We start from the raw sequence: 24,747 nt of genomic DNA, 5'->3' as shown, positions 1-24,747 counted from the left end.
GTCTGATGAATATATTGTTTAAATAAAAAGGCTTGGGCATTCTGCCTAATAAAAATTATTTTAGTTCTGTTTTAAGCCATGGGCCTTCATCAGTGCAGATTGTTTGGGGCCTTCAGCCTAATTTAAGATAAGGCCTTGTTGTTTACATTTATTGTACTTTGAGTTTTAAGTCATGGGGCCTTCAGCCGTTTTTAAATTAAGGATCTTTGTCTTTCGTCCATCAGACTGTTTGGGGCCTTCAGCCTAATTGAAGATAAGGCCTTCTGCCTTGTGTTCTTTTATTTAATTTTACCTTGAGTCTTAAATCATCGGCCTTCAGCTGTCTTTAAATTAAGGTTGCTGATTTTCAAGTGTTAGATTTTGGGCCTTCAGCCAAATTGTAGAGCTTACATAACATGAAGCCTTCTGCCCTATAAATAGCTTCTGAATTTTAATGGCTTTCAGCCTTTTTTTTATTAATATGGTTGTGCCCTTAAGGCATACGATAGTGTGGCGTATTCAGCTGATAACCAAGTTCAGGAATTTGTACTGTAATGTTTGTTCAAATAAATAAAGTTATAAGTGTGCGAGTGTAACTGACAGGCGGTCACTTTGGCCCCTTTCCGCAATTCCAACTACCTTTCCTGTCCTGCTGATTTAGCAGGACGTTTCAGTACCTGTCCTGTCCTGCGGCTTCAGCAGGGCGTCGCACATACAACCGTAGGTGCCTGATTATAAAGAACTTTCCCTGACTCTACAGTGCATGAAGACTGCAGAGGCATGCTTCGTAGTAAGGAGAGAGCAACGAGATAGCTCGATGTGTGCAGGTAAGCAGATCTGTACGCCACAGTCAGCTGAGATAGCCACCACTTCGGGACGACATGGTGGACTCGCCCAGTACTCATGACGGGAAAGAGTTTCTGAGTCAGTGTCATCTGATTTTGTGCGAGTGGTAGGAAAGAGGGCCGCCTGGCAGGCCACCTTACTAGAGGGAGTGTGTCGTGCAAATGGAGCTGACAAGAAATACGGTTCACTCAGTGAAACTGTGGTGTCACAATAGCTGGCTTACCTGCCACACATTACGAATGCTCGGCTCCATGCAGGACCCATGGGAAATCCATATGCAGTTGAAAAAGTACCTGCTACATGTTTTAACTTGGTCATATGATACCGTGAGCTTCCATGCATTTAAATGTGTGGTTATGAATTATTAAAACCGGCTGAAATACCCTGATCAGCCAGAACATTACGACTACCTACGTAATAAACGGTATATGTAAATTTTGAATGGCTAACAGTGGCGAAGCATAGTGGCATGGAAGCCATGAAGCCTTGGTAGGTTGCTGGAGGGATTTGGCACCACATCTGCACACATGCCACTGTCAGTCACATCCCAGAATAATGTGTTCGATCGGGTCACCTCTGGCGAGTTTGTAAGGCTGTACATCAACTGGAACTCGCCACTGAGTTTTTACAACCACTCGATCATCTTCTGATCTTGTGCTATGGGAAAACATAATCATCATGAAGTAGAGTATGTGGTATTCAACTATCTTTTGATACTCCTTGGATATCATGGTGTCTTGTACAGTCTCTAGTGGTCCCATGGATGCTCACATGAATGTTCCCCAGAGCTTAATGGAGCTGCCACAAATTTTTCTCCATCCCACATTACAGGTGTCAATGAGCTGTTTCTCCAGACGACTGATTCGCGCCCTCACATCACCATGATGAAGAAGATATCACGATTGAGAAGATCATTCAACGCTCTGCCACTGTGCCAACATCCAGTGCCAATGGCCACACGACCTTATAAGTTCTGTTTGCCAATGTCATTGTGGTAAGATTAGCATATGCCTGGGTTGTCGGCTGAGAATATCCATTGTTAGGAGTGTTCAGTATGCTGTGTGTTGAGACACACTTGTGGGATACAAAGCATTAAAGCCTGATGTTCGTTCTACCACAGTTCACCAACTATCCTGTTTCACCAGTTTGCCCAGCCTAAGACGTCCATCATCTGCAATGAGGGGTTGCCGCCAAACCGCATGACGTCTGGACATGGTTTCACCTTGGTTTCACCATGTGTTGAAGAAACTCAGCACAGGACTCCTAAAAAGTCATGCAGTTTCCGAAATTCTCGTGGCGAGCCTCTAGACAATCACAGTCTGCCCTCAGTAAACTCAGATAGATCGCGACCGTTCCCCATTCTACATACGGATAGTGCACTCACTGTTACTACGTGCACCATGCGTGTGTGTGAGAAGCAGTCGTTCCTCTCCAGGTGACGCTAATATCGCCTGGTCTGGTTTATGGCGATATTAGGTCGGCGGTCGTAACGTTCTGGCCGATCAGTGTACCCCAGCCAGAAATTGTACTGACTCTCGTAAGACCTGTAGTGTGACACGCTGAGGTGTAGGTACTACGGCCTCTCTTGCTCGTGCTTCGCGTGCAGAAAACTTACGAAAGGCGGTGGAACGTGGCCTTGGTAGTCGCCGCGATTGAGGCTGACGTCGGTGTAGTTGGGCAGCGGCGGCTGCTGGGGGAAATGTGAGATGACGGTGAGCTGGTGACCCCTGGCGGCCAGCGCGTGCAGCATCGGCTGCAGCAGCCGGAAGTGGCTGGCTGTGCGCAGCGGCAACGCCACTAAGATGCGCGCGCCCTCCACCGGCGCGCCCGCAGGGCACAGTAGCAGGACCAGCGCCAGGCGCAGTAAGGCGGGGCCGGCGGGAGCCAGCGGCATCTGTAACAAGTGATGGCGCCTATAGTACCAGGCCGCCTGGCTGCAAGCAAGTATTACCGTTGCTGTGCACACATTCGCTATTTGCAAGTTCCTTTTAGGGCCAACAAGACTCTGGTGCGTTGCGGAAGCTCCTTAATCTCGCTTGCTCCATCTGGGTGATGCTCTTTGCACAGAACTGAAGGCTTGTACACAAAGTTATTTACCTCCAGGATATCAAATACGTCACCTCGAAATGTGCGAGACATACAGAAAAAGTCACATGTCACTGAATAGAGCATCTCTCCGAGTTTAAATCCGTTGTATGTTCCTGGACGCACATCTACATCTACATCTACATAGATACTCCGCAAGCCACCGTACAGTGCTTGGCGGAGGGTACACTTTACTACTAGTATCAGTTTCTTTCTCGTTCCACCTGCAAATACAGTGAGGGAAAACTGACCATCTATATGGTTCCATACGAGCCCTAATGTCTCGTCTCTTCATGATCCTTATGCATAATGTATGTTGGCGGCAGTAGAACCGTTCTGCAGTCACCTTCAAGTGCCAGATCTCTAAATTTTCTCAGTAGTGTTCCTCGAAAAGAGCACTTATGTGTTTCCCATTTAAGTTCGCCAAGCATATCTGTAACACTTACGAATTATGTGAACCTACCGGATACAAATCTATCAACCTGCCTTTGAACTCCTGTGATGTCGTCCTTTAATACGACCTGGTACAGTCCCAAACACTCTATCAGTACTCAAGGGTAAGTCACCCTTGTGTCCAATATGCAGTTTCCTTTTCAGATGAATGACACTTTCAAAAAAAGTCCTCCAAATAAACTGAAGTGGACCACTCGCTTTCCTACGCTACAGTCCTCACATGCTCATTCCATTTCATGTCGCTTTCCACCTTTACACCTAGACATTTAGGGGGACTTTGAACGCCCTATTCCAACAATGTTAAATTTAGTGGCATCGCTTCCTTCTGTTTCAGGAATCACTGTAGCCATTGGCATGAAACTCTTACAGGACATTTAACTCCGTCTTCTGAGTCTACTGAACTACAATAATTGCATTAAAGCCACTGCTTTCGGAAATACTGTTTTTTAGCTACAAACTTAAAATTTTGTGTACTTTTTGTATGTTATCCTAAATAATTTTAATTAAACATAACATTATGTTCTTCTTTTAATTCAGTAGACTCAGGATATGTATGTTATTACTCCCATAAAATTTGAATACTGTACTCGAAGTGGTTTCTGAGGTTTAGGGAAAAATCCAACAGAAAATGTAAATTTTTATGAACGGCTTCTAAAGTTTCAAAGGACTGCAACTCAATATATGCTTTTTTTTTTTTTACTCACTTGGAAGCACCTTGCATCATACTGCATATCATTCTCTTGATCTTTCTCCAAGTTTTTTCTTCTTTTCTCCTTTCTGGACTCCTTAGTGGTTCTCTGATGCAGATTGCTCCAGGATTAATTCTCATATGATGTAGCACTTTCACCCTACCACTGTTTCCATCATTAAAAGCAATAACAGCATCACTGACCCCACACTTTAGTGTCTTCATTCCAACAAAAACGTTTTTTGGTAATCTAGTCCATATAAGATTACTGAACGACTCATTGGGATTTTGAGTCTGACACTTCTTCAGAAATTCAGGATTTGCCAGGTCTCTGTATATAGGTTTTATGATATCCATGACTGCTGCTAGGATGAAATGTTTATGGCTGTATAAAGTACTAATTTTTCATCAGTTGATTGTGGAAGAAGGTAGCCCATACTGTCTCCTTCATTTTCAATAAATCTTCAGTATTATTTCTAGTTGCCATCCTATAATACTGCTGCAGTTCATCAATCATTTTGTCTGTCAGCCTGCGTCTTATGGTTTTATTATCAGAAAGTTTATTGTCTTTCAAACTTTGTTTCAATTTCCTCAATCTGGTGCCCATCCTCTTCTGGACCTGACCAATACAAACATGTAATTTAAATTTTATAACGTCCGCCCCTGGAAGCTGAGTAGTCAGCGTGATGGAATGTCATACCTAACGGCCCGGGTTAGATTCCCAGCTAGGTTGGAGATTTTTCTCTGCTCAAGGACTGGGTTTTGTGTTGTCCTTATTATCATCATCCCCATGGCCATGCAAGTCACTTAAGTGGCGTCAACTCGAAAGACTTGGACCAGGCGAACGGTCTACTCGATGGGAGGCCCTAGCTACATGGCATTCTACCTTTATAACACAGCAAAAATTACAGATTTTATTAGATCTTGAAGTAACGCGTATAAAAATTTTGGCATTTGCATATGGTGTAGATTATATTTAAAAAAATAAAATAAAATACTTCCCATGTGCGTTTTATATATATATATATATATATATTTGCAATTTTCTGAATAAAATTATGTATATATATATGTATATATAATTTTATTCAGAAAATTGCAAATTTTATAATAAGATAAAAATTGGAAAATGTGAAAAAATATTTTTTCCATTCTAACTCTCCTTAAACGATGTCACAGTGACAAGCAGGACACTTGTAATGTTGTATCCAAACATTATGTCCTACTCATCTGCATTTACTTACATGTTTCTGCGTTTAGTACTAGCTGGCATTCTTCACATCAACTACAGATTTTGTCTAAGTCATCTTTTATCCTCCTTCAGTAATTCCACTTCATACCTTCCCATACACCATAACATCATCAACAGCTATTGCAGATTGTTGCTTACCTGGTTCAGCAGATCTTTTATGTATATAGAGAATAATGGCGGTCTTATCACAATACACATATCTGAGAACCTATTCCATATGGTCTTACCTTTATTAACAGTCTACAGTGCACACCATGTCAAATGCTCTCTGGAAATATATCAATATGGAACCTGTCTGTGACGTTCATCTATAGTTCACAGTATTACTATTAGTATTATTCACCTATGGGCCCAATAGGACCATGCGAGATGCAATCCGTCAATGTCACATTAGTTGGTTGGCCTTCATTCGTATCCAGATTTATCTCATCCTTTCAGAATGAAGTCTCTTTCTTTTATCAGACCACCGTATTCAAGTCCATTTTCTAATTTCCCTCTGACCACCTTTCCAAGCAAATACCTTTTGCCTGAATGTTTTTTTTTTATCTGTAACCTGTGCCTTAGTTACAACTGCTGCTTTAAGATCGTCCTTAATTGCAGCAATCCATTTAATTGGTTGAGTTTTGGTCTTACTTCTGTTTCTGTAGAATTCTACTATTTGTTTTGCGAAGCTAGTGGATGTCATTCTTTTAATGTGCCCATAAAGTTTAAGTCTTCGTTTTCTCATGTCATCATCTATGTCTATGTATACTCCTATTTCCTTATTACTTCTCAGCCTATAAGTTTCTCCATTAGTAATTTTGGGGCCTAATATTTTTCTAATAAACTTTCTTTTCTTTTCTTTTGAATTTCTCTGATATCCCTCTTTCCATTTAAAATTAAAGTTTCTGCTCCAGGAAAACTTTCAGTTTTGTTGTAATGGCTAAGTTTACTGAATTTAGAAAGTGATTTTTTGCTATAAATATTTTGTGTTAATCGGAATTCAGTTGCCATTTTTTCACTGCAATCTCCATTTTCAGCTTTTCCAGTACATTCTCTTGTGTGATTTCCCCCATGTATTTAACCTGAGAACCCCTTTTTATTCTTCCATTTTTTGTGATCAAAAACTTTGGTGCTTGTTTGTTGGATGTCATATATTCCGTTTTTTCGAATGATACTTGTGGTCCTACTTTTCCCGCAACTTCTTTTAGAATTTCAATTTGTTTCTGAGCTATGGTAATATCACTTGTTAAAATTGCCAGATCACCTGCAAAGACGAGGCAGGCTACTCTAATATTACTTCTGCCTAGCTTGATTCATTGATCTATAATCTGAATCGACCTTTGCTCTCGCCATTCTGTAATCACCTTTTTCAAAATACAGTCAACTAATAATGGGAAGAGTCCATTTCCCTGTATATTACCAGTCTTTATATCAAATGGTTCAGAAATTTCTCCAATGAATTTAATTAGAGATTCCTTAATCAGTGTTAGAGTTTTATTATCTAGCTTTTGTGCATTTAAAATTTGGACAAGAGATTCATGATCAACTGAGTCATAGGTCTTTTTAAAATCCACAAATGTGCAAAAATATTATTCCTAGCAATTCTTTGGTGCCAAAGGATTAGTTTTAAATTAAGAATTTGCTCCAGACAGGATCTGCTTGGTATTCACTAATCTTAGTTTCTAACTGTTCTTGGGCTGCATCAAGAAAAACAATGTGAGAGCATTTTGTGTGTGACTAAGAGAAGAGAGGTTCCTCAGTAATTATGAGCATCAGTTCTGACCCTTTTTTCAAACAATGGATGATTTAGCGTCGTTTTCCAGTCATCAGATATTTTCTCTGTTTGCCAGGTATGTCCTATTAGTTGAGTGAACTTCTTTATAGTGTAAGGGCCAGCTGATTTTAGTAGTTCTGCAGTTATACCATCTTCTCTAGATGCTTTATTGGTTTTAAGTCTTTTAATTTGTTTAATTATTTCGATTTCGTCAGGTTCTTTAGAGGCAGAGTTGGTGTTATTAGTATGCTGCCGTTGGAATTTACTGCTGGTTCTGGACAGTTAAACACTTTTTCAAAATAATTAACAAGTACCTTACAATTTTCATTGTTATTAAGAGCCAAAGAGCCATTTTCATTTTGGAAGGAAAGACTTTGTGGTTCGTAACCAGTTAGTTTTGCTTTGAATGTCTTATAAAAGCTTCTTGTGTTGTACTTTTGGGAGTCTCTTTCGATGTCTAAAAGTTCGGCATTTTTGTAGTTTCTTTTAGTCTGTTGGGTTAATTTAGATGTTTCTTTTCTTTCAGTTAGAAAAGTGTATGTATTTTCAGTTTTTTTTCTATTCCAATTCTTGAATGCCTCTTGCCTTGACTTAACTGCTCTTTCACAATCAGCTTTTCACCAAGAACGTTTTTCCTTCTGTCGAAGTGGAATTAAATTTTGTACTGTTGTGATGAACATATCGTTTAGACTTTGCCAATTGTTGGATGGTTTGTTGTCAATTTGGCTTGTTAGACATGGGGTTATTTTAGCAATGTCTAATTTTGGGATAACTTTTTTTGTTTTGAAGAGTTTTTGAGGTTGAAGTTTTACTTTTATTCACATTAAATAACGGTCAGAATCTATAATAGCCCCTTTTCTAAATTAGACATTTGAAATTTTTTTGTAGTTATGGTATTAAATTGTTACATGATCGATTTGAAATTCCCCAATAAATGTATTGAATACCCACCATGTTTTGTTTAGAAGGGTTCTTTTTAAAATGTGTTGACACGATTTTAAGTTAAAATTTTTGCGTGTTTCAACAAATCTTTGGCCAATTTAGTTTGTCCGTTTATGTGCATTAAATCCACCCACACTTTTTTTAATAGTTTTTCTCTTAACTAATTGGGCATTAAAATCACCCATTAAAATTTTGTTGTGGTTTGAGGAAATTTTCGAGATGATTCTTTCTAACGTTTCCCATTCTCATTAACTTCTTCAGGTTTTTTTACGATTATCCTCATTGACTGGCATATGGATATTAATTAAATCGAATGCCGAATTTGTGCATTTAAGAGAAATTGTCAATAGTCTGTTATTAATGCGTGTTTCCTCTGTCATCGAATTCAAAACATTTTGCCTTCTGAGAAAGCAGATCCCAGATGTGGTATATGATTAAGTATTCTTTTATCAAATTCACTTTTATAAAGACGATAATTACCAAATTCCATGGTGTTATTGTCCATCATTTGTGTTTCTTGAAGTGCCAAAATTTGAATCTTCTGTTTTTTTGATGTATCTTCCAATTTATGAAGTTCACCTCGTCCCAAAAGTGTAGCTAAAAATATGTTTGTTTTGCTTTTAAGCTGCTCAGAGGACTCCAACTATTGAATCACACTGCATTTGAACCTGGTCGCCCCAGAATCCGAAAGACAAGTAGCACCAGGAATACTGCCTGTGGACTGACCACCTGGGGTAATATTGTGATTATTAACATGCTCCATGATGATTTTACCTGGAGTCAGGTGGGGTTGAGAAGATTCATTGACGCTTAGTTACAAAGTCCTTAAGCCTGGAGGTTCATAGTAAGTTATGCGAGAAAAGTGCATGCTGGGTTTCGGCCAAACGACGTTTTCTAAAACCGTGCTGATATGAGGACATAAGCTTCTCGGTCCGAAGAAAATTTATTACACTCGAATTGAGAACATGTTCAAGGATTGTGCAGCAAATCAACGAAAGGAGTATTGCTCTGTAACTTTGGAGGTCCTTTCTTGTACCCTTCTTGCATAGAAGAGTCATTTGCGTTTTTTCAAGTCGGTTGGGACTTTACGCTGCACGAGTGATTCGCGATGAATGTATGGGAAGTAATGAGCCATTGCTGTTGAGTACACTTTGTAAAAACCGGATTGGGATTCCAGCCAAACCTTACGACTTATTTGTTTTTAGCTCCTTCAGTTGCTTCTCTGGTCCATCGATGCTTATTACTGTGTCTTCCATATGGTAGTCTATTCGATGGTCGAAGAACAGTATGTTCGTACTAATTTCCTCTATGAATGATTTCTTAAACACGAAATTTAATACTTTGGATTTCGTTTTGCTATCTTCAACTGCCATCCCAGACTGAACAACGAGCAACTAGATGGAAGCGTTAGATCCTCAGAAATTTCACGTTGGACCAGTATTTCCTTGGGTCCTCAGCCAGGACTTTTTCTAAGCTTATGACGGTGGTCCTCCCCCCATGAACCATGGACCTTACCGTTGGTGGGGAGGCTTCCGTGCCTCAGTGATACAGATGGCCGTACTGTAGGTGCAACCACAATGGAGGGGTATCTGTTGACAGGCCAGACAAACGTGTGGTTCCTGAAGAGTGGCAGCAGCCTTTTCAATAGTTGCAGGAGCAACAGTCTGGATGATTGACTGATCTGCCCTTGTAACACTAACCAAAACGGCCTTGCTGTGCTGGTACTGCGAATGGCTGAAAGCAAGGGGAAACTACAGCTGTAATTTTTCCCGAGGGCATGCAGCTTTACTGCATGATTAAATGATGATGGCGTCCCCTTGGGTAAAATATTCCGGAAGTAAAATAGTCCCCCATTCGGACCTCCTGGTGGGAACTACTCAAGATGACGTCGTTATCAGGAGCAAGAAAACTGGCGTTCTAGGGATCGGAGCGTGGAATGTCAGACCCCTTAATCTGGCAGGTAGGTTAGAAATTTAAAAAGGGAAAAGGATAGGTTAAAGTTAGATATAGTGGGAAATAGTGAAGTTCGGTGGCAGGAGGAACAAGACTTTCGGTCAGGTGAATACAGGGTTATAAATACAAAATCAAATAGGGGTAATGCTGGAGTAGCTTTAATAATGAATAAAACGTAGGAGTGCGGGTAAGCTACTACAAACAGCATAGTGAACGCATTATTATGGCCAAGATAGACACGAAGCCCACGCCTACTACCGTAGTACAAGTTTATATGCCAACTAGTTCGGCAGATGACGAAGAAATTGAAGGAATGCATGAGGAGATAAATGAAATTATTCTAATAGTGAAGCGAGACGAAAATTTAATAGTCATGAGTGACTGGAATTCGTGGTGGTTAGGTTAGTGTTTAACGTCCCGTCGACAACGAGGTCATTGGAGCGCAAGCTCGGGTTAGGGAAGGAGTGGGAAGGAAATCGGCCGTGCCCTTTCAAAGGAACCATCCCGGCATTTGCCTGAAACGATTTAGGGAAATCACGGAAAACCTAAATCAGGATGGTTGGAGACGGGATTGAACCATCGTCCTCCCGAATGCGAGTCCAGTGTGCTAACCACTGCGCCACCTCCCTCGGTACTGCAATTCGGTAGTAGGAAAAGGAAGAGAAGGAAACGTAGTATGTGATTATGGATTGGGGGGAAGAAATGAAAGAGTAAGCCGCCTGGTAGAATTTTGCACAGAGCATAACATAATCATAGCTAACACTTGGTTCAACAATCACAAAAGAAGGTTGTATACATGGAAGAAGCCTTGAGATACTGACAGGTTTCAGATAGATTATATAATGGTGGGACAGAGATTTAGGAACCAGGTTTTAATTTGTAAGACATTCGCAGGGACAGACGTGGACTCTGACCACTATCTATTGGTTATGAACAGTACATTAAAACTGGAGAGACTTCAAAAACGTGGGAATTTATGGAGATGGGACCTGGATAATCTGACCGAACCAGAGGTTGTAGAGAGTTTCAGGAAGAGTATTAGAGAACAACTGACAAGAATGGGGGAAAGAAATACAGTAGAAGAAGAATGAGTAGCTTTGATAGATGAAATAGTGAAGGCAGCAGAGGATCAAGTAGGTAAAAAGACGAGGGCTAGTAGAAATACTTGGGCAACAGAAGACATATTTAATTGATGAAAGAAGAAAATTCAAAAATGCAGTAAATGAAGCAGGCAAAAAGGAAAACAAACGTCTCAAAAATGAGATCGACAGAAGTGCAGAATGGCTAAGCCAGGATAGATAGACGGCAAATGTAGGGATGTAAAGGCGTTTAACACTAGGGGTACGATAGATACGGCCTACAGGAAAATTGAAGAGACCTTTGGAGATAAGAGAACCACTTGTATGAATATCAAGAGCTCAGATGGAAACCCAGTTCTAAGCAAAAAAGGGAAAGCAGAAAGGTGGAAGGAGTATATAGAGGGTCTATACAAGGGCGATGTACTTGAGGACAATATTATGGAAATGGAAGAGGATGTACATGAAGATGAAATGGGAGGTATGATACTGTGTGAAGAGTTTGACAGAGCACTGAGAGACCTAAGTCGAAACAAGGCCCTGGGAGTAGACAACATTCCATTAGAACATCTGACGGCCTTGGGAGAGCCAGTCCTGACAAAACTCTACCATCTGGTGAGCAAGATGTATGAGACAGGCGAAATACTCTCAGACTTCAAGAAGAATATAATAATTCCAATCCCAAGGAAAGCAGGTGTCACAGATGTGAAAATTAGCGAACTATCAGTTTAATAAGTCACAGCTGCAAAATACTAACGCGAATTCTTTTCAGAGGAATGGAAAAACTGGTCGAAGCCGACCTCAGGGAATATGAGTTTGGATTCTGTAGAAATATTGGAACATGTGAGGCAATACTGACCTTACGACTCACCTTAGAAGAACGATTAAGGAAAGGCAAACCTACGTTCCTAGCATTTGTAGACTTAGAGAAAGCTTTTGACTATGTTGACTGGAATACTCTCTTTCAAATTCTAAGGGTGGCAGGGGTAAAATACAGGGAGCGAAAGGCTATTTACAATTTGTACAGAAACTATATGGCGGTTATAAGAGTCGAGGGACATGAAAGGGAAGCGGTGGTTGGGAAGGGAGTGAGACAGGTTTGTAGCTTCTCCCCGATATTATTCAATCTGTATATTGAGCAAGCAGTAAAGGAAACAAAAGACAAATTCGGAGTAGGAATTAAAATCCATGGAGAAGAAATAAAAACTTTGAGGTTCCCCGATGATATTGTAATTCTGTTAGAGACAGCAAAGGACTTGGAAGAGCAGTTGAACGGAATGGACAGTGTCTTGAAAGGAGGATATAAGATGAACATCAACAAAAGCAAAACGAGGATACTGGAATGTAGTAGAATTAAGTGTGGTGATGCTGAGGGAATGAGATTAGGAAATGAGACACTTAAAGTAGTAAAGGATATTTTGCTATTTGGGGAGCAAAATAACTGATGATGGTCGTAGTAGAGAGAATATAAAACGTAGACTGGCAATGGCAAGGAAAGCGTTTCTGAAGATGAGGAATTTGTTAACATCTTGTATAGATTTAAGTGTTAGGAAGTCATTTCTGAAAGTATTTGTATGGAGTGTAGCCATGTATGGTAGTGAAACGTGGACTATAAATAGTTTAGACAAGAAGAGAATAGAAGCTTTCGAAATGTGATGCTACAGAAGAATGCTGAAGGTTAGATGGGTAGATCATATAACTAAAGAGGAGGTATTGAATAGGACTGGGGGGAAGAGGAGTTTGTGGCACAACTTGAGTAGAAGAAGGGATCGGTTGGTAGTACATGTTCTGAGGCATCAAGGGATCACCAATTTAGTATTGGAGGGCAGCGTGGAGGGTAAAAATCGTAGAGGGAGACCAAGAGATGAATACACTAAGCAGATTGAGAAGGATGTCGGCTGTAGTAAGTACTGGGAGATGAAGAAGCTTGCACAGGATAGAGTAGCATGGAGAGCTGCATCAGACCAGTCTCAGGACTGAAGACCACAACAACAACAACAACAACAACAACATGTCGGTGGTAGTTGTATGCTTCGCCAATAGATCTTTTGAGAGACGCACGAACCTGCACTAACCTTTGCTTTCTAGTTTAAAACAATACTATTAGAGGACATGAACACATGTAATGCTCCCTGATTGTCGAGCCGAATTAGTTCACTCGTGCTCGCTGGACAGAACTCCGGAGCAGGCTCAGGCTGTTGCGCCCTGCTGGGCAGCAGCGACAGCGGCGACTTGACGCTCTCTTTCATTCGCATTGACGATCGCCTCATAACAGACGATTCTCATATTCAGCACCTAGAAATGTCACTTAAAAATTTCCCCAGATGCTCTCTCCACTGATGTGAGTCATTTGTCTGAAAGTCTTGTAGCTCTTGTTAGTCGTCTTCTGGAACCCCAGAGGTAGTTATGAATATATACATCACAGTGCCAAAATACATAGAATACACACTCACAAGTGTGCTTCCAAACACTGAAGGCATCAGCAGCCGTACACTTCACAGCTCCCCTGGTGCCCTGGAAAAATGATTCCCGTAATAAAGAAGTTTCAATATGGCAACTTGGTGCAGCGACCACGCAAGTGTTTCAGTTTTAATATGAATTGGAGCCGTATCTATTTGACTTCAGAAATACAGATTACCACAACAGGAAAAAACATGAGTCTGAATAAGAAGAGATATGCTGTAAGCAAGAAAATGTCGGCCGCAGACAACAGTGGAGGGGATCAGAAAGAAAGTAAAAGCTGTACGTCCACTGCCGAAAAAGGGGCGACACTGAGACATCGAAGATAAGTAGTGCTGGCACTAGTGATGTTTCTATTCCAAAAATGTAGCTCTTGACAGAATTAGATTAAGCTGTGGCACAAAATCATAGAATAGTCCATATTTTCTTGAAGGATGTAATTCATTTCCTCATCACAATGGTTTGCTTCGTTAATGTCTGTTGTACAAGTACCAATAAGAACACACGATTTTACTCCCCAACCGTCAACTAATTTCCAAACAAATATTCATTCTCTAAAAGAAGTTTAAGGAAATGTCAAACTTGCCCTCATCTCCCGTCTGCTCACTCATTATAACCGTTTTCTGCTTTTCGTGATCACTGTCGCAGCATCCAATGAAAAGTCTGCAGAGAAAGCAAGAGCTTCTGATTTCCTCAGAGCGCATTATGCCATGATATTTTGTTCTCTATGTGTACAGTAGCAATGGGTATTTTGTGGCTCATCTATTCACTCGTGACATTCCGCCTTCGCTTGAGTGCACGCTTTCTTTTGACATGTAAATGAATACCAACACAGTATTCCTTTTCCTCTGCACATCATGCCCCCTTCTTCTCATTTACCATCTGACCATAGATTTTTCCATATTGGCTGCCACGGGCACAAACCTATTAAACGACGTTTCCATCTTCTGCCTTGTCTGTTTTATGATAACAGTCATCTACATTCACATTGTCAGCTGATTTCAGCGATGTGCTAATTTCAAGTGCTTATACTGAAACCAACGTATGACACATATTACACACATAATGAAATGAAATGATCGTATGGCTTTTCCTGGAAGACCCTGTCTGGGGTTGTTCAGGCACAAGGTGTGATTCTGCGAATCTCCATTTGACGCCATTTTGACGACTAAGGAGGATGAGATGAATGATGACCACAGTACGCAGACCGATTCCCAATCAACGAAAATTATTAACAGTGTTGGGAACCTATCGACGACCATCTAGAGGCAGCGACGGTAAGCACTGTACTACCAGCTGCTGTCGTGTACTTATGAATCAACTGTGCAACATGAATCTCATGATACTTCACACAGAACACCAAGGCTGATGTGATACTAATAACAATAAAACGACCGCAGCCTCTTTATATCTAATAATTAGGCACTATATCTTTCCCACACATTAATAGGTTCGATCAGTGCTGGTTATTGTGCTCTGCGCAATGTACACTGCTGGCCACCGTAAATGCAACACCAAGAAAGACAAGAGGTAGCACAACAAAATTTATTTTGTAGATAACATGTTGACCAAGTATGAAATGATTATGTTTACAGACGTCTGTGACATGTGGTTCCCGCCAGAATCAGTAGCCAGAGTAGCCGCCATTGTTGGAGATCACCGCTGCCACACGTCTCGGCATTGAGTCAAAGAGGCATTGGATGTGTTCCTGGGGTACAGCAGCCCAAGCAGCTTCCACACGTTGCCAAAGATCATCTGGTGTGGCATCTGGGGATGTAATCTGGGTCACTCGTTGAGCAACCATGGACCACATGTTTTCTACCGGCGAAAGATCCGGAGAGCGAGCCGGCCAGGGAAGCAATTCAATCTGGTTATTGACGAAGAACCTTTGGACAATGCGTGCCACGTGTGGTCGCGCATTATCCTGTTGAAATATGGCTGTGGCCGAGCCCTGAAAGTAAGGAAGGACAACTGGCTCCAGCACCTCGGATATGTAGCGCCGGCTATTTAAAGTACCGGCAATGCGTACTAGAGGCGTGCGAGAGTAATATCCAATACCGGCCCATACCATAATACCCGGTGCAAGACCAGTGTGGCGGTGCATAATGCAGCTGTCCAGCATCCTCTCTCCACGGTGTCTCCACACTCGAATCCGACCATCGTGGTGCTGCAGACAGAAGCGTGCCTCGTCAGTAAAGACAACGTCATTCCATTCTGCCGTCCACATCCGTCTGTCATCACACCATTGGCGACGGAGACGTCTGTGGTTCTGCGTCAATGGTAGACGAAGCAATGGACGTCTTGCGGACAGACCACTCTGCTGTAAACGGCGTTGAATGGTACGCGCAGACACTGGATGATTCGTTACAGACGCAATGTGCTGTGCTATGGTTCGGGATGTCACTGAGCGATCCGTCACTGCCATGCGCAAAATTTGCCTATCAGCACGTGCAGTGATGCACCGAGGTGAATGCGATCGACCACGTCGGTCCGTCGTACCCTCCTGCATCCAACGGTCACATATCCGCATTACAGTTGTTTGGTTTCGTCCAACACGACTAGCGATTTCTCTCTATGATAATCCACAATCTCGGTAAGCCACTATCCTTCCTCTGTCGAACTCGGATACTTGATCAAACGATGTTCGCTGTTGTCTACGAGGCATAACTGATCGTCTTGTGAAACAACCACAAGGTAAACACACGTGCCGAACGTACAATCGTCGAAATCGCCAAGCCTTAAATGGCGCTATGAGGTGGCGCCACAGGCGCGCGTGATGTGCGTCTGCGCTGAAATTCTAATCAGTTGCATATCTCATCGCTGCAAACCCATGGTGTAAATTTCACTTGATTCGGAGGCTTCCTTCAGGGTGTTGCATTTACGGTGGCCAGCAGTGCATCATCAGTTTTATATTTGCTTGTGCTTACTGCTAAGGAGTAGTGTTGTTCAAATGGTAAACGAGTGAAGGAATTTATTCTCATTTGAGTGTACTATGCTATGAACTATGATGTATATTCATAAATATAAAACATGGCCGCCGCCAGCCACCTGAAAGAGTAAGTCCGAGTCGCTCACTGAAGACTCCAATGACACCAGCCCTGCTTCATCATTCTGACCTTAGCCGTTTGCAAGATGTGGCAACATTGTAGGATGAGTAAGTTCTAGAGAATGTGTTGTCTTTCACTGAACTGTTACACATCCGTGTCTCCCAGTCGTCTAGCGATATATGCTGCTCAGTACAAACTGGAAGGCAAGAATTCGAGTCCACTCTTTTACTCTGTTTTCTAACCAAATTTCGGGTGTCTGTTATTGGTAGTAATCTGATGGAGCCTCGAACGTAATTAACTTCACATTCTAACCCATCAGCGCTAGCAAAAACTTGCAGAAGGAATTCCAAAAACCCTCTGGTGGCTGCTTCGAGATCAGAACAGAGTTTTTTGGCCTCACATTGGTCGCTGGCTGCCAGCCACAAGCCTCCAGTCACTTGGCGGAAGGTGCCTTCTGATCAGGAGAAGATGGCGGTGCGTAACGTCAGCGCATTCTGCTCTCGCATTGCTAATTTAAAATTGTTATTACGCTCTGAAGTGTCAAGAGTCATGGCATAGCGACATAGAGTTATACGAATGGCGGAAGTGTAGCGGACACGAGGTATAAAAGGGCAGTGCATTGGCGGAATTCTCGTTTGTACTCAGATGATTCACATGGAAAGGTTTCCGACATGACTGTGGCCGCACCACAGCAATTAACAGACTTTAAACGCGGAATGGTAGTTGGAGCTAGACGCAAGGGACATTCTACGTCGGAAACCGTTAGAGAATTGAATATTCTTCGATCCACAGTGTCAAGAGTGTGTCGAGAATAACAAATTTCATGTACTACCTTTCACCACGGACAACCGAGTGGCTAACGGGCTTCAATTAACGACCGAGAGCAGCTGCGTTTCTCGTAGAGGTATCAGTGCTGGCGGACAAACAACACTGAGTGAAATAACAGCAGAAAAGAATGTGGCACATAAGGTGGAACGTATACGCCACGACAGTGTGGCGAAATACGCCGTTAATTTGATGGCAGCAGGTGACTGAAACGAGTGAGTGCCTTTGCTACCAGCACGACATTACCTGCAGTACTGAGTACATCAGCTGAACCCCAGATGACTGGAGAAACGTGGCCTGGCCAGATGAGTCCCGATTTCAGCTAGTAAGAGCTGACGGTTGGCTTCGAGTTTCGCACAGACCCCACGAAACCGAGGGGCCGAAGTTGTCGACTAGGCACTGTACGAGTTCCACAGTGGCTTTGTTTAGATGGAATGGACGGGATCCTGGTTATGTTCGGCTACTTCGGGACCATTTGCGGCCATTCGTGGTCTTCACGTACCCAGATAACGATGCAGTGTTTGTGGCTGAAAGTGCACCATGTCACTGGGCCACAGTTGTTCGCGACTGGTTTGAAGGACATTCTGCACGATTCAAGCCAATGGTTTGGAAACTCACATCACCTAACACGGACCGCATTGAACATTGTAATCGAGGGTTCAATTAATGCACAAAACCCTGCACGGGCAATACTTTCGCAGCTATGGACTGCTATAGAGGCGGCACGACTCAGTTTCTCCGCAGGACATTTCCAACGACTTGTTGAGGCTGGTCGAAAGCAGGTCCAGCATGATATTAGGAGGTATCCCGTGACTTTTGTCAACCCAGTGTAATTTGATATTCCGTGTGAGATAACGACGATAAAACGAGTAAACGCTGTGCAGTAACACAAAATGCGTAGATTGCTGCAAGTGTGTATATCAACTGTCATTTTCTTATTCGTAGTTCTAGTAGTCCTCCTGCATCTATATGTTTAATTTTGCATACTTGAAACATATGAACGTTTCTTTACGGCTATAAAAAGGAGTAGCAAGTGGAATAAGATCTAACATCAGGGTCATCTTGTTTGCCTTCAGTTTAAAAGAGGGGTGAATGCAGTGCAGGCACCTCGAAACATGGTAGGTGCATTTGCTTTTAGGCAGCTAACATCAGATAATTATTTCAGAAAAGATAGCTCTCGCATGAATGATTTTCCACACTCAGAAAGTCTCGAAAATTGATATATGTTATAAACTGCCAGCATTTAACCTTCATGTGACATCTGCATTCAGTCGGCGAGATTCACAAGTCTGGTGTGTGGGTACTGTATGCCCTATTTTCAAAGCAACAAGGATGAAAGGGGTTATTGTTACTACATTTTTACCTGAACTTAATTAGTTCCCTCACAAGTAGTATTACCTTGGAGAAATTCAGAGTGACTGATAAAAGAAGTGAATCAGGCACTTGTCAGAAGACATGGTCGGATGCCAGTGTAACTTTGTACACATGCACACTGTTAGGGGTGTGAAAAGGATCAGAATTGCAGCTCATTAAGACAATCAGAACGGCCAACACATTGCGCTAACTTTATTCATGTTTAATGTTGCTATTGAGCATAGTATGGTATAAAATGGGCTTTAACAATGTAAGATACTGAGTGATCATTGTGAGTGACCTGGAAATGCTGTGTATTCATGTGAGACGGTGTTGCCAGCACGTGACAGAGTATGGAAAGAGCCTCATGCTGGGTCTCCATTTGGCCCATAGGTCGAATAGTTCAATATTCAGATTTGTGGGGCCGTTAGAGCAACAGGCATACCCGTCCTGAAGGCTCCAGCTGACTAACCACCACATACTCCATCGCCGCCATCTTGTCTCCTTTGCCATTGGGTTAGTGCATAAGTCTGCAGAGTTTTTACATAAGTTTAATAAACACAACAGATCTCATAACACAGCCTTTTAGTCGTCAATAATATATGCCATTTCACTGTTTACAACAGTCTACCAATGCTGGGAGTAGACAGAATTCGTAGGTTCAGACTCACTTGGCTCAATGGCTCATCCTGAACCTACAAATTACGTTTACTATCCATTTCCTGATTTCTGATCACAAGTAGATACAGTGACTGGATGACTGTGAAATACGACATAATAGTCATTTTGGGCAGTTGTACCCTACCAGAAAAATAAAATTATTCACGTTTCCCTAAAATTGAACCAAAGGTAAAAAGGAAGCACTTTACATCGATTACAGCACTCTGTTATTGCCATTAATATTTTAGATTATATACGTTTTGGTGTAGCATATGTTGTCAATAATATCAATCGCCCATGAGCTTATCATGAATTAACAAAGGTTATGAAATAATTTTAAATATTAACTAGAAATTCTAGGACATGAAATTCATTGTCATTATTTTTAATTTTTTCACTCCCCTGTATCTCAATCTAATATTACTATCATCAAAAAACTGAAAAACCCAGCAACTAATATCTGTAACATAAAGTAATTTTAAATTCCTTATTCAGTTACAAGTATATTTTCTCTCCTTTTCTAGTATTAAAATATTCAGAACCAGTAATATAATATGAAACATTTATTTGCAGCTCACTAATCTTTTGTTTAAATTAGAACTGCTACTCTCACCATATTTTGTTACTATAACTCTGTAATGAAGATCATGCATCAGTACTTTACATTAATCAAGTATACTCATTCCAACATAAACTGGTATTAAGAACAATATTTTTATTCAAATGGATAGCAGCAAGATTTTCATTAAATATTGTTCTCCCCTTAAAGTCTGGATTTGCTATGAGTTTATCACACCTTTCTACATCTGGAAATAATTTTACATTTGCTATGTTACTTATATTTTCCATCTTTTCTCCAAATACTGAATTTCCCATCAATTTGTAGAAACCTTTTTCAAAATCATTCTTTTCCTTAGTCGTTATTTCTGTGTCCAGTCCATATATTTCTTTCACCAATCAGACTGTTTAAACTGTAACATTTCCTGTATTTTTGTTATCTTCATTCCTGGAGACAGATACTGTTTAAGATTTCTGTAGTGAACTACATAATTACGCTTGTTTTCCAGAGTAGTTAACAATTTGATTTCTTTAGCTCCAGGCACAATTTTATGTTAAGGAGCAAATGATAAATCTTATGCAAACCATTTAATTTTTCAGGATATTGTAGATCTAATTCAGATATGTATCCAAGTGATGATGCACTAGAACTTTCACTTATTTCTGTAGAATTAATTGAATTTCGATCATCCCATTCAAATCCTCCATCTTGTAACTATTGACTTATAGCTCATCTACATAAACTATTTGCATCAAAATATGCTTATCATTCAACATCTTTATACCTCATAATTTTTCATATAGTTATTATTTGCTTTCACAAATGTACTCACTTTTATTCCTATTCTAATAATTAAAATCATACTTAATCATCTGTTATTGGAAGATATTTGTCCAGTCATCTTAGCACACTATCAAAATAAAAATCAGGTGCAGTAAAATACAAATATGGATTTAAATGATAAGCTTTTAAACAAGTTTCTCCAAAATTTTCGAATACTTTAGCCAATAACAACATCACTTTTAAGATATAAATCATGGTATTCACCAAATTTTGATATTCAGTTTTTCCAAACTAATTGTGCATGTTTATAATCTTCATCACTTATTTCAATATCATTCAGTTTACTGAAAATTTTTTCTTGATGAAAGCTCTGATTCTTCAAATTTCTTCCAACTATTCATGTAATCATAATGACAGTAACCTCTCTAGATTACTTGATTTACTAGAGATTCTGGAAAAAAACATTTCCATGTTTTTATTTGATCCTTTCTCAAATCTGATGGAAGTTTATCATCACTTGAAGCCATAAACTAAGCATGTCAATATACCCAATCTTTAAATTTTCTGTTTCTTCATAAACAAGTTCTCTTAGAAACAAATATGGAGCATATGCAGATAAATTACGTAAATTAATAGCTACAAACATTTCATTGTAAATTAAAACGATTATCTAGTAGATTTATAGATTTTCCAGTCAAATGTACATGATGATAAAATATTTTGTTGATGAATAATGACAATTACATAATACACAAGTTTCTGATCATGTATGTCTTGATTGTTCTTCAGATGTTAACAGTCTCTTTTCTTCAGTTTCAGAGTACATTTTTCCAAGTCCATAAATCTCTTTTTTCATATATTTGAGAAATTATTTATGACGGCTTGGCCCACGATAAAGAACTGGATCTTTATAATGGCCATTTATACGAGGACTATTCAGAAATTGGGGAACATTTCTGTCTGACTCCGCTAGGTGCGCGCCGATCGTTTATATTTTGGTATGTGCGTGCTCAGCAGCTCAGTTGGCATCCATCCATGACAGTGGGAATGTCTCTGTGCGTCTGGTTATTTTCGATGTTTGAATTTGACATGTGCGCTGCAATCGAAAATCCCGCTAGTTGTGAGGTACAGTCTGTGTGAAAAGGTTTTTGTTGACAAAAAACCTAAAACCTGCAGAAATTTATCGTGAGCTCTGCGAAGTGTATGGAAACAACGTAATGAGTGAGTGTTCCGTCCAGAAATGGTGCATTCGGTTTTAAAAAAAGGCAGAACCAACGTTAATGATGAAGAGAAGCGTGGACGCCTGAGCATTGTGACTGACGATCTTGTCACTTCACAATAACGGAGCTTTCGCTTTCTTTTCCACAAGTTTCACGCCTTTGTTGTGTGAAATTGTCACTCAAAAGCTAGGCTACCACAAACTTTGTACACGATGGGTGCCCAAAATGCTTATAGAGCACCATAAAGAACAGCGAATGAGGGCAACGTTGACATTTCTCGAGGCCTACCACAAACATTCATTACTGGATCGTCCGCTCCCGGTAGCTGAGTGGTCAGCACGACAGAATGTCAATCCTAAGGGCCTGGGTTCGATTCCCGGCTGGGTCGGAGATTTTCTCCGCTCAGGGACTGGGTGTTGTGTTATTATCATCATCATTTCATCCCCATCGACGAGCAAGTCATCGATGTGGTGTCAAATGGAAATACTTGCACCCAGCGAACGGTCTACCCGACGGGAGGCGCTAGTCACACGACATTTACATTACTGGATCGAATCGTAACCGGTGACGAGACTTATGTGAAATACGTCAGTTGCGAGACACAATTACAGTCCGTGGAGTGGGGGCACACAAAACTCCCCCAAAAAGCAAGAAAATGTTTTCAACCCTTGTCAACGAGAAAGTTGATGGCGACAGTGTTTCGGGATGTGCTTCTTAGATATTTTCTCGAATGTGAAGCAACCATAAATTCTGCCCAGTACTGTCAAACTTTGCACAACCTTAGAAGAGCAGTTCTAAACAAACTCTAAGGAAAGCTGACGTCCAAAATTTTGTTTTTACACGACAATGCCCAACCTCACACGGCAAACCGCACTACAGAACTCCTTAATTCATTGAAATGGGAAATTTTCTCCCGTCCGCCCTACAGCCCCGATCTTGTACCAAATGACTTCCGCTTGTTTCCAGGGATGAAAAACTGGCTTGCAACGCAGCTCTTTGATGACGACGCGGAACTGGCTGAAGGCTCAGGCGGCTTAATTTTACGACGAAGGTCTTTCAAAGCTTGTCCACCTCTATGATGAGTTTGGTGACTATTTGAAAAGTAGTATGTCAGTCGCTCTTTCAAATGTATATAATAAAATGTATTTCTTGCACTTAGATTTTTTTAATTTACCTTCTGGATAGCCGTCCTATATTTAATATAATAACAGAAACCTCATGATTCATGTATTTGATACTTCATTGTATATGAATTTCATAGATCAGGTTGTGTATTACCCATTTTAAGCAGCGATTTCAAAATCAACATAAGTACGAAAGGAACTTTCTGTGTGAGCTGATGATTTTTAAAACTTATGTATTTACCCTTCTTTAGCAATTCAACTTTTAATCGTTTGCTAACTAAGCAGCTTGCCGTGTGACTATCTAATTTTTCTTTACATTGAACTATAGTAAATGCAAATGAAATGCATATTAAAGAAACACCGAGTCAAAACAGTCTTTTGCTGCCCGATAAAACACGAGCATTATTGGGAAGTCTGAAACATGATCTTGGCTTGCGGAAGGCCGGCGTGTGCCAGATTCCCTGTCGGCGTGGTAACACTTACATTGGACAGACAGCGTGCACCATCGAAGATAGTTGCTGAGAACATCGAAGGCAAACACGACTGAAGTATTCTAACAAGTCCCCTGTCGAAGAGCACTGTTTGTTTGGAAAATACGAGATGTATTATGAGCGTACCCAGATCTCGGCCCAGACTTCTAAATACTGGGACAGCGTTGTCAGAGAGGCCACCGAAATTCGCACCAGGGACGAGCTCATCAACCGAGACTGCGGTTATAATCTTAGCAAGGCATGGGAACAGGCACTGAGTATAACTAAGAAGACTCTCAGCAACGAAACGATCTGGTGAGCCGCGCAGACACACGAACTACACCTACGCTGCCACAGTAGCTGACCCCTGCGTCTGCGCGGCTGCGGCCGCGGACCTAGGAGAGAACGGCCCGTGGCGGCAGGGGTATAGGGCGGCCACCCGCCCTCAGGAGTTCAGTTCGTCAGCGCGCCTGACGATGGCGACGTGTCTGATCGCCGAAATATTGTGCCCGTTGGACACTATGAACCAGCAGTACACCTGTCGAGTCATCGATCTACACAGAATTTGTCCCTGCATAGTAACAGAACCCATGCTGCCAGTCAGAATGTATTCTTAATTGTGAAACGGAAAGACGGCAGTTTCGACAAAATTTCACCTTTCTGTATTCAAAAGGGCTTGCAGGGCATAGCAGGCTCCCTGACAGTAGTCAAATGACTGCATAATGGCATCCTGTTGGTTGAAACTGCTAATTCCCAACAAGCAACGAACCTCCAGGAGGCTAAACGCCTTGGAGAACATGCCATAGAAACGGTGCACAACACCTTGAACTATAGCAAAGGTGCTGTGACCTGCCGAGATGTTGTCGACGTTCCCGAGGAGGAATTGAAGCAGGAGTGGGCTCAGGAGGGCATCCTTGATATGCAGAACATATTGAAACAGATTAACATGTATCTGGTGATTCATTCTTACCTTCAATAGCACTAAACTCCCAGGGCACAAGGTGGGTTTTCTTCATCTCAACGAAGGGCCAAATGTTCCAAACTCAATGAGCTGTATAAGCGCAGCGCTTTGGGCACACGACCTTAGGATGAAAGGCACATATGGCATGGCCTACCATGATGGTGTTGACTGCTCCTCCTCTCCAAAATGTATAAATTACTCTGTGAGTCACCCTGTCTAGTGTAGGGCTTGCAGTATCTTCCATGAAGAGCGGAA

The 24,747-nt window shown here is 41.3% G+C and overlaps 1 protein-coding gene across 1 annotated transcript in view; it reads right to left on the bottom strand.

Moving 5' to 3' along the window:
* Window positions 1-24,747, bottom strand: part of LOC126262525 (UDP-glucosyltransferase 2-like) — a 126,796-nt gene that overhangs the window by 72,709 nt on the left and 29,340 nt on the right. Inside the window, exon 2 of the mRNA XM_049959198.1 lies at window positions 2,441-2,719. Coding sequence (XP_049815155.1) covers window positions 2,441-2,719 — 279 coding nt within the window. The remainder of the gene's footprint in view (window positions 1-2,440; window positions 2,720-24,747) is intronic.

The sequence above is a fragment of the Schistocerca nitens genome, chromosome 6, assembly GCF_023898315.1.
Source record: "Schistocerca nitens isolate TAMUIC-IGC-003100 chromosome 6, iqSchNite1.1, whole genome shotgun sequence".
Lineage (NCBI taxonomy): Eukaryota > Metazoa > Arthropoda > Insecta > Orthoptera > Acrididae > Schistocerca > Schistocerca nitens.
Note: the sequence above shows the minus strand (reverse complement) of the source record. Positions and strands in the feature narration are given on the sequence as shown.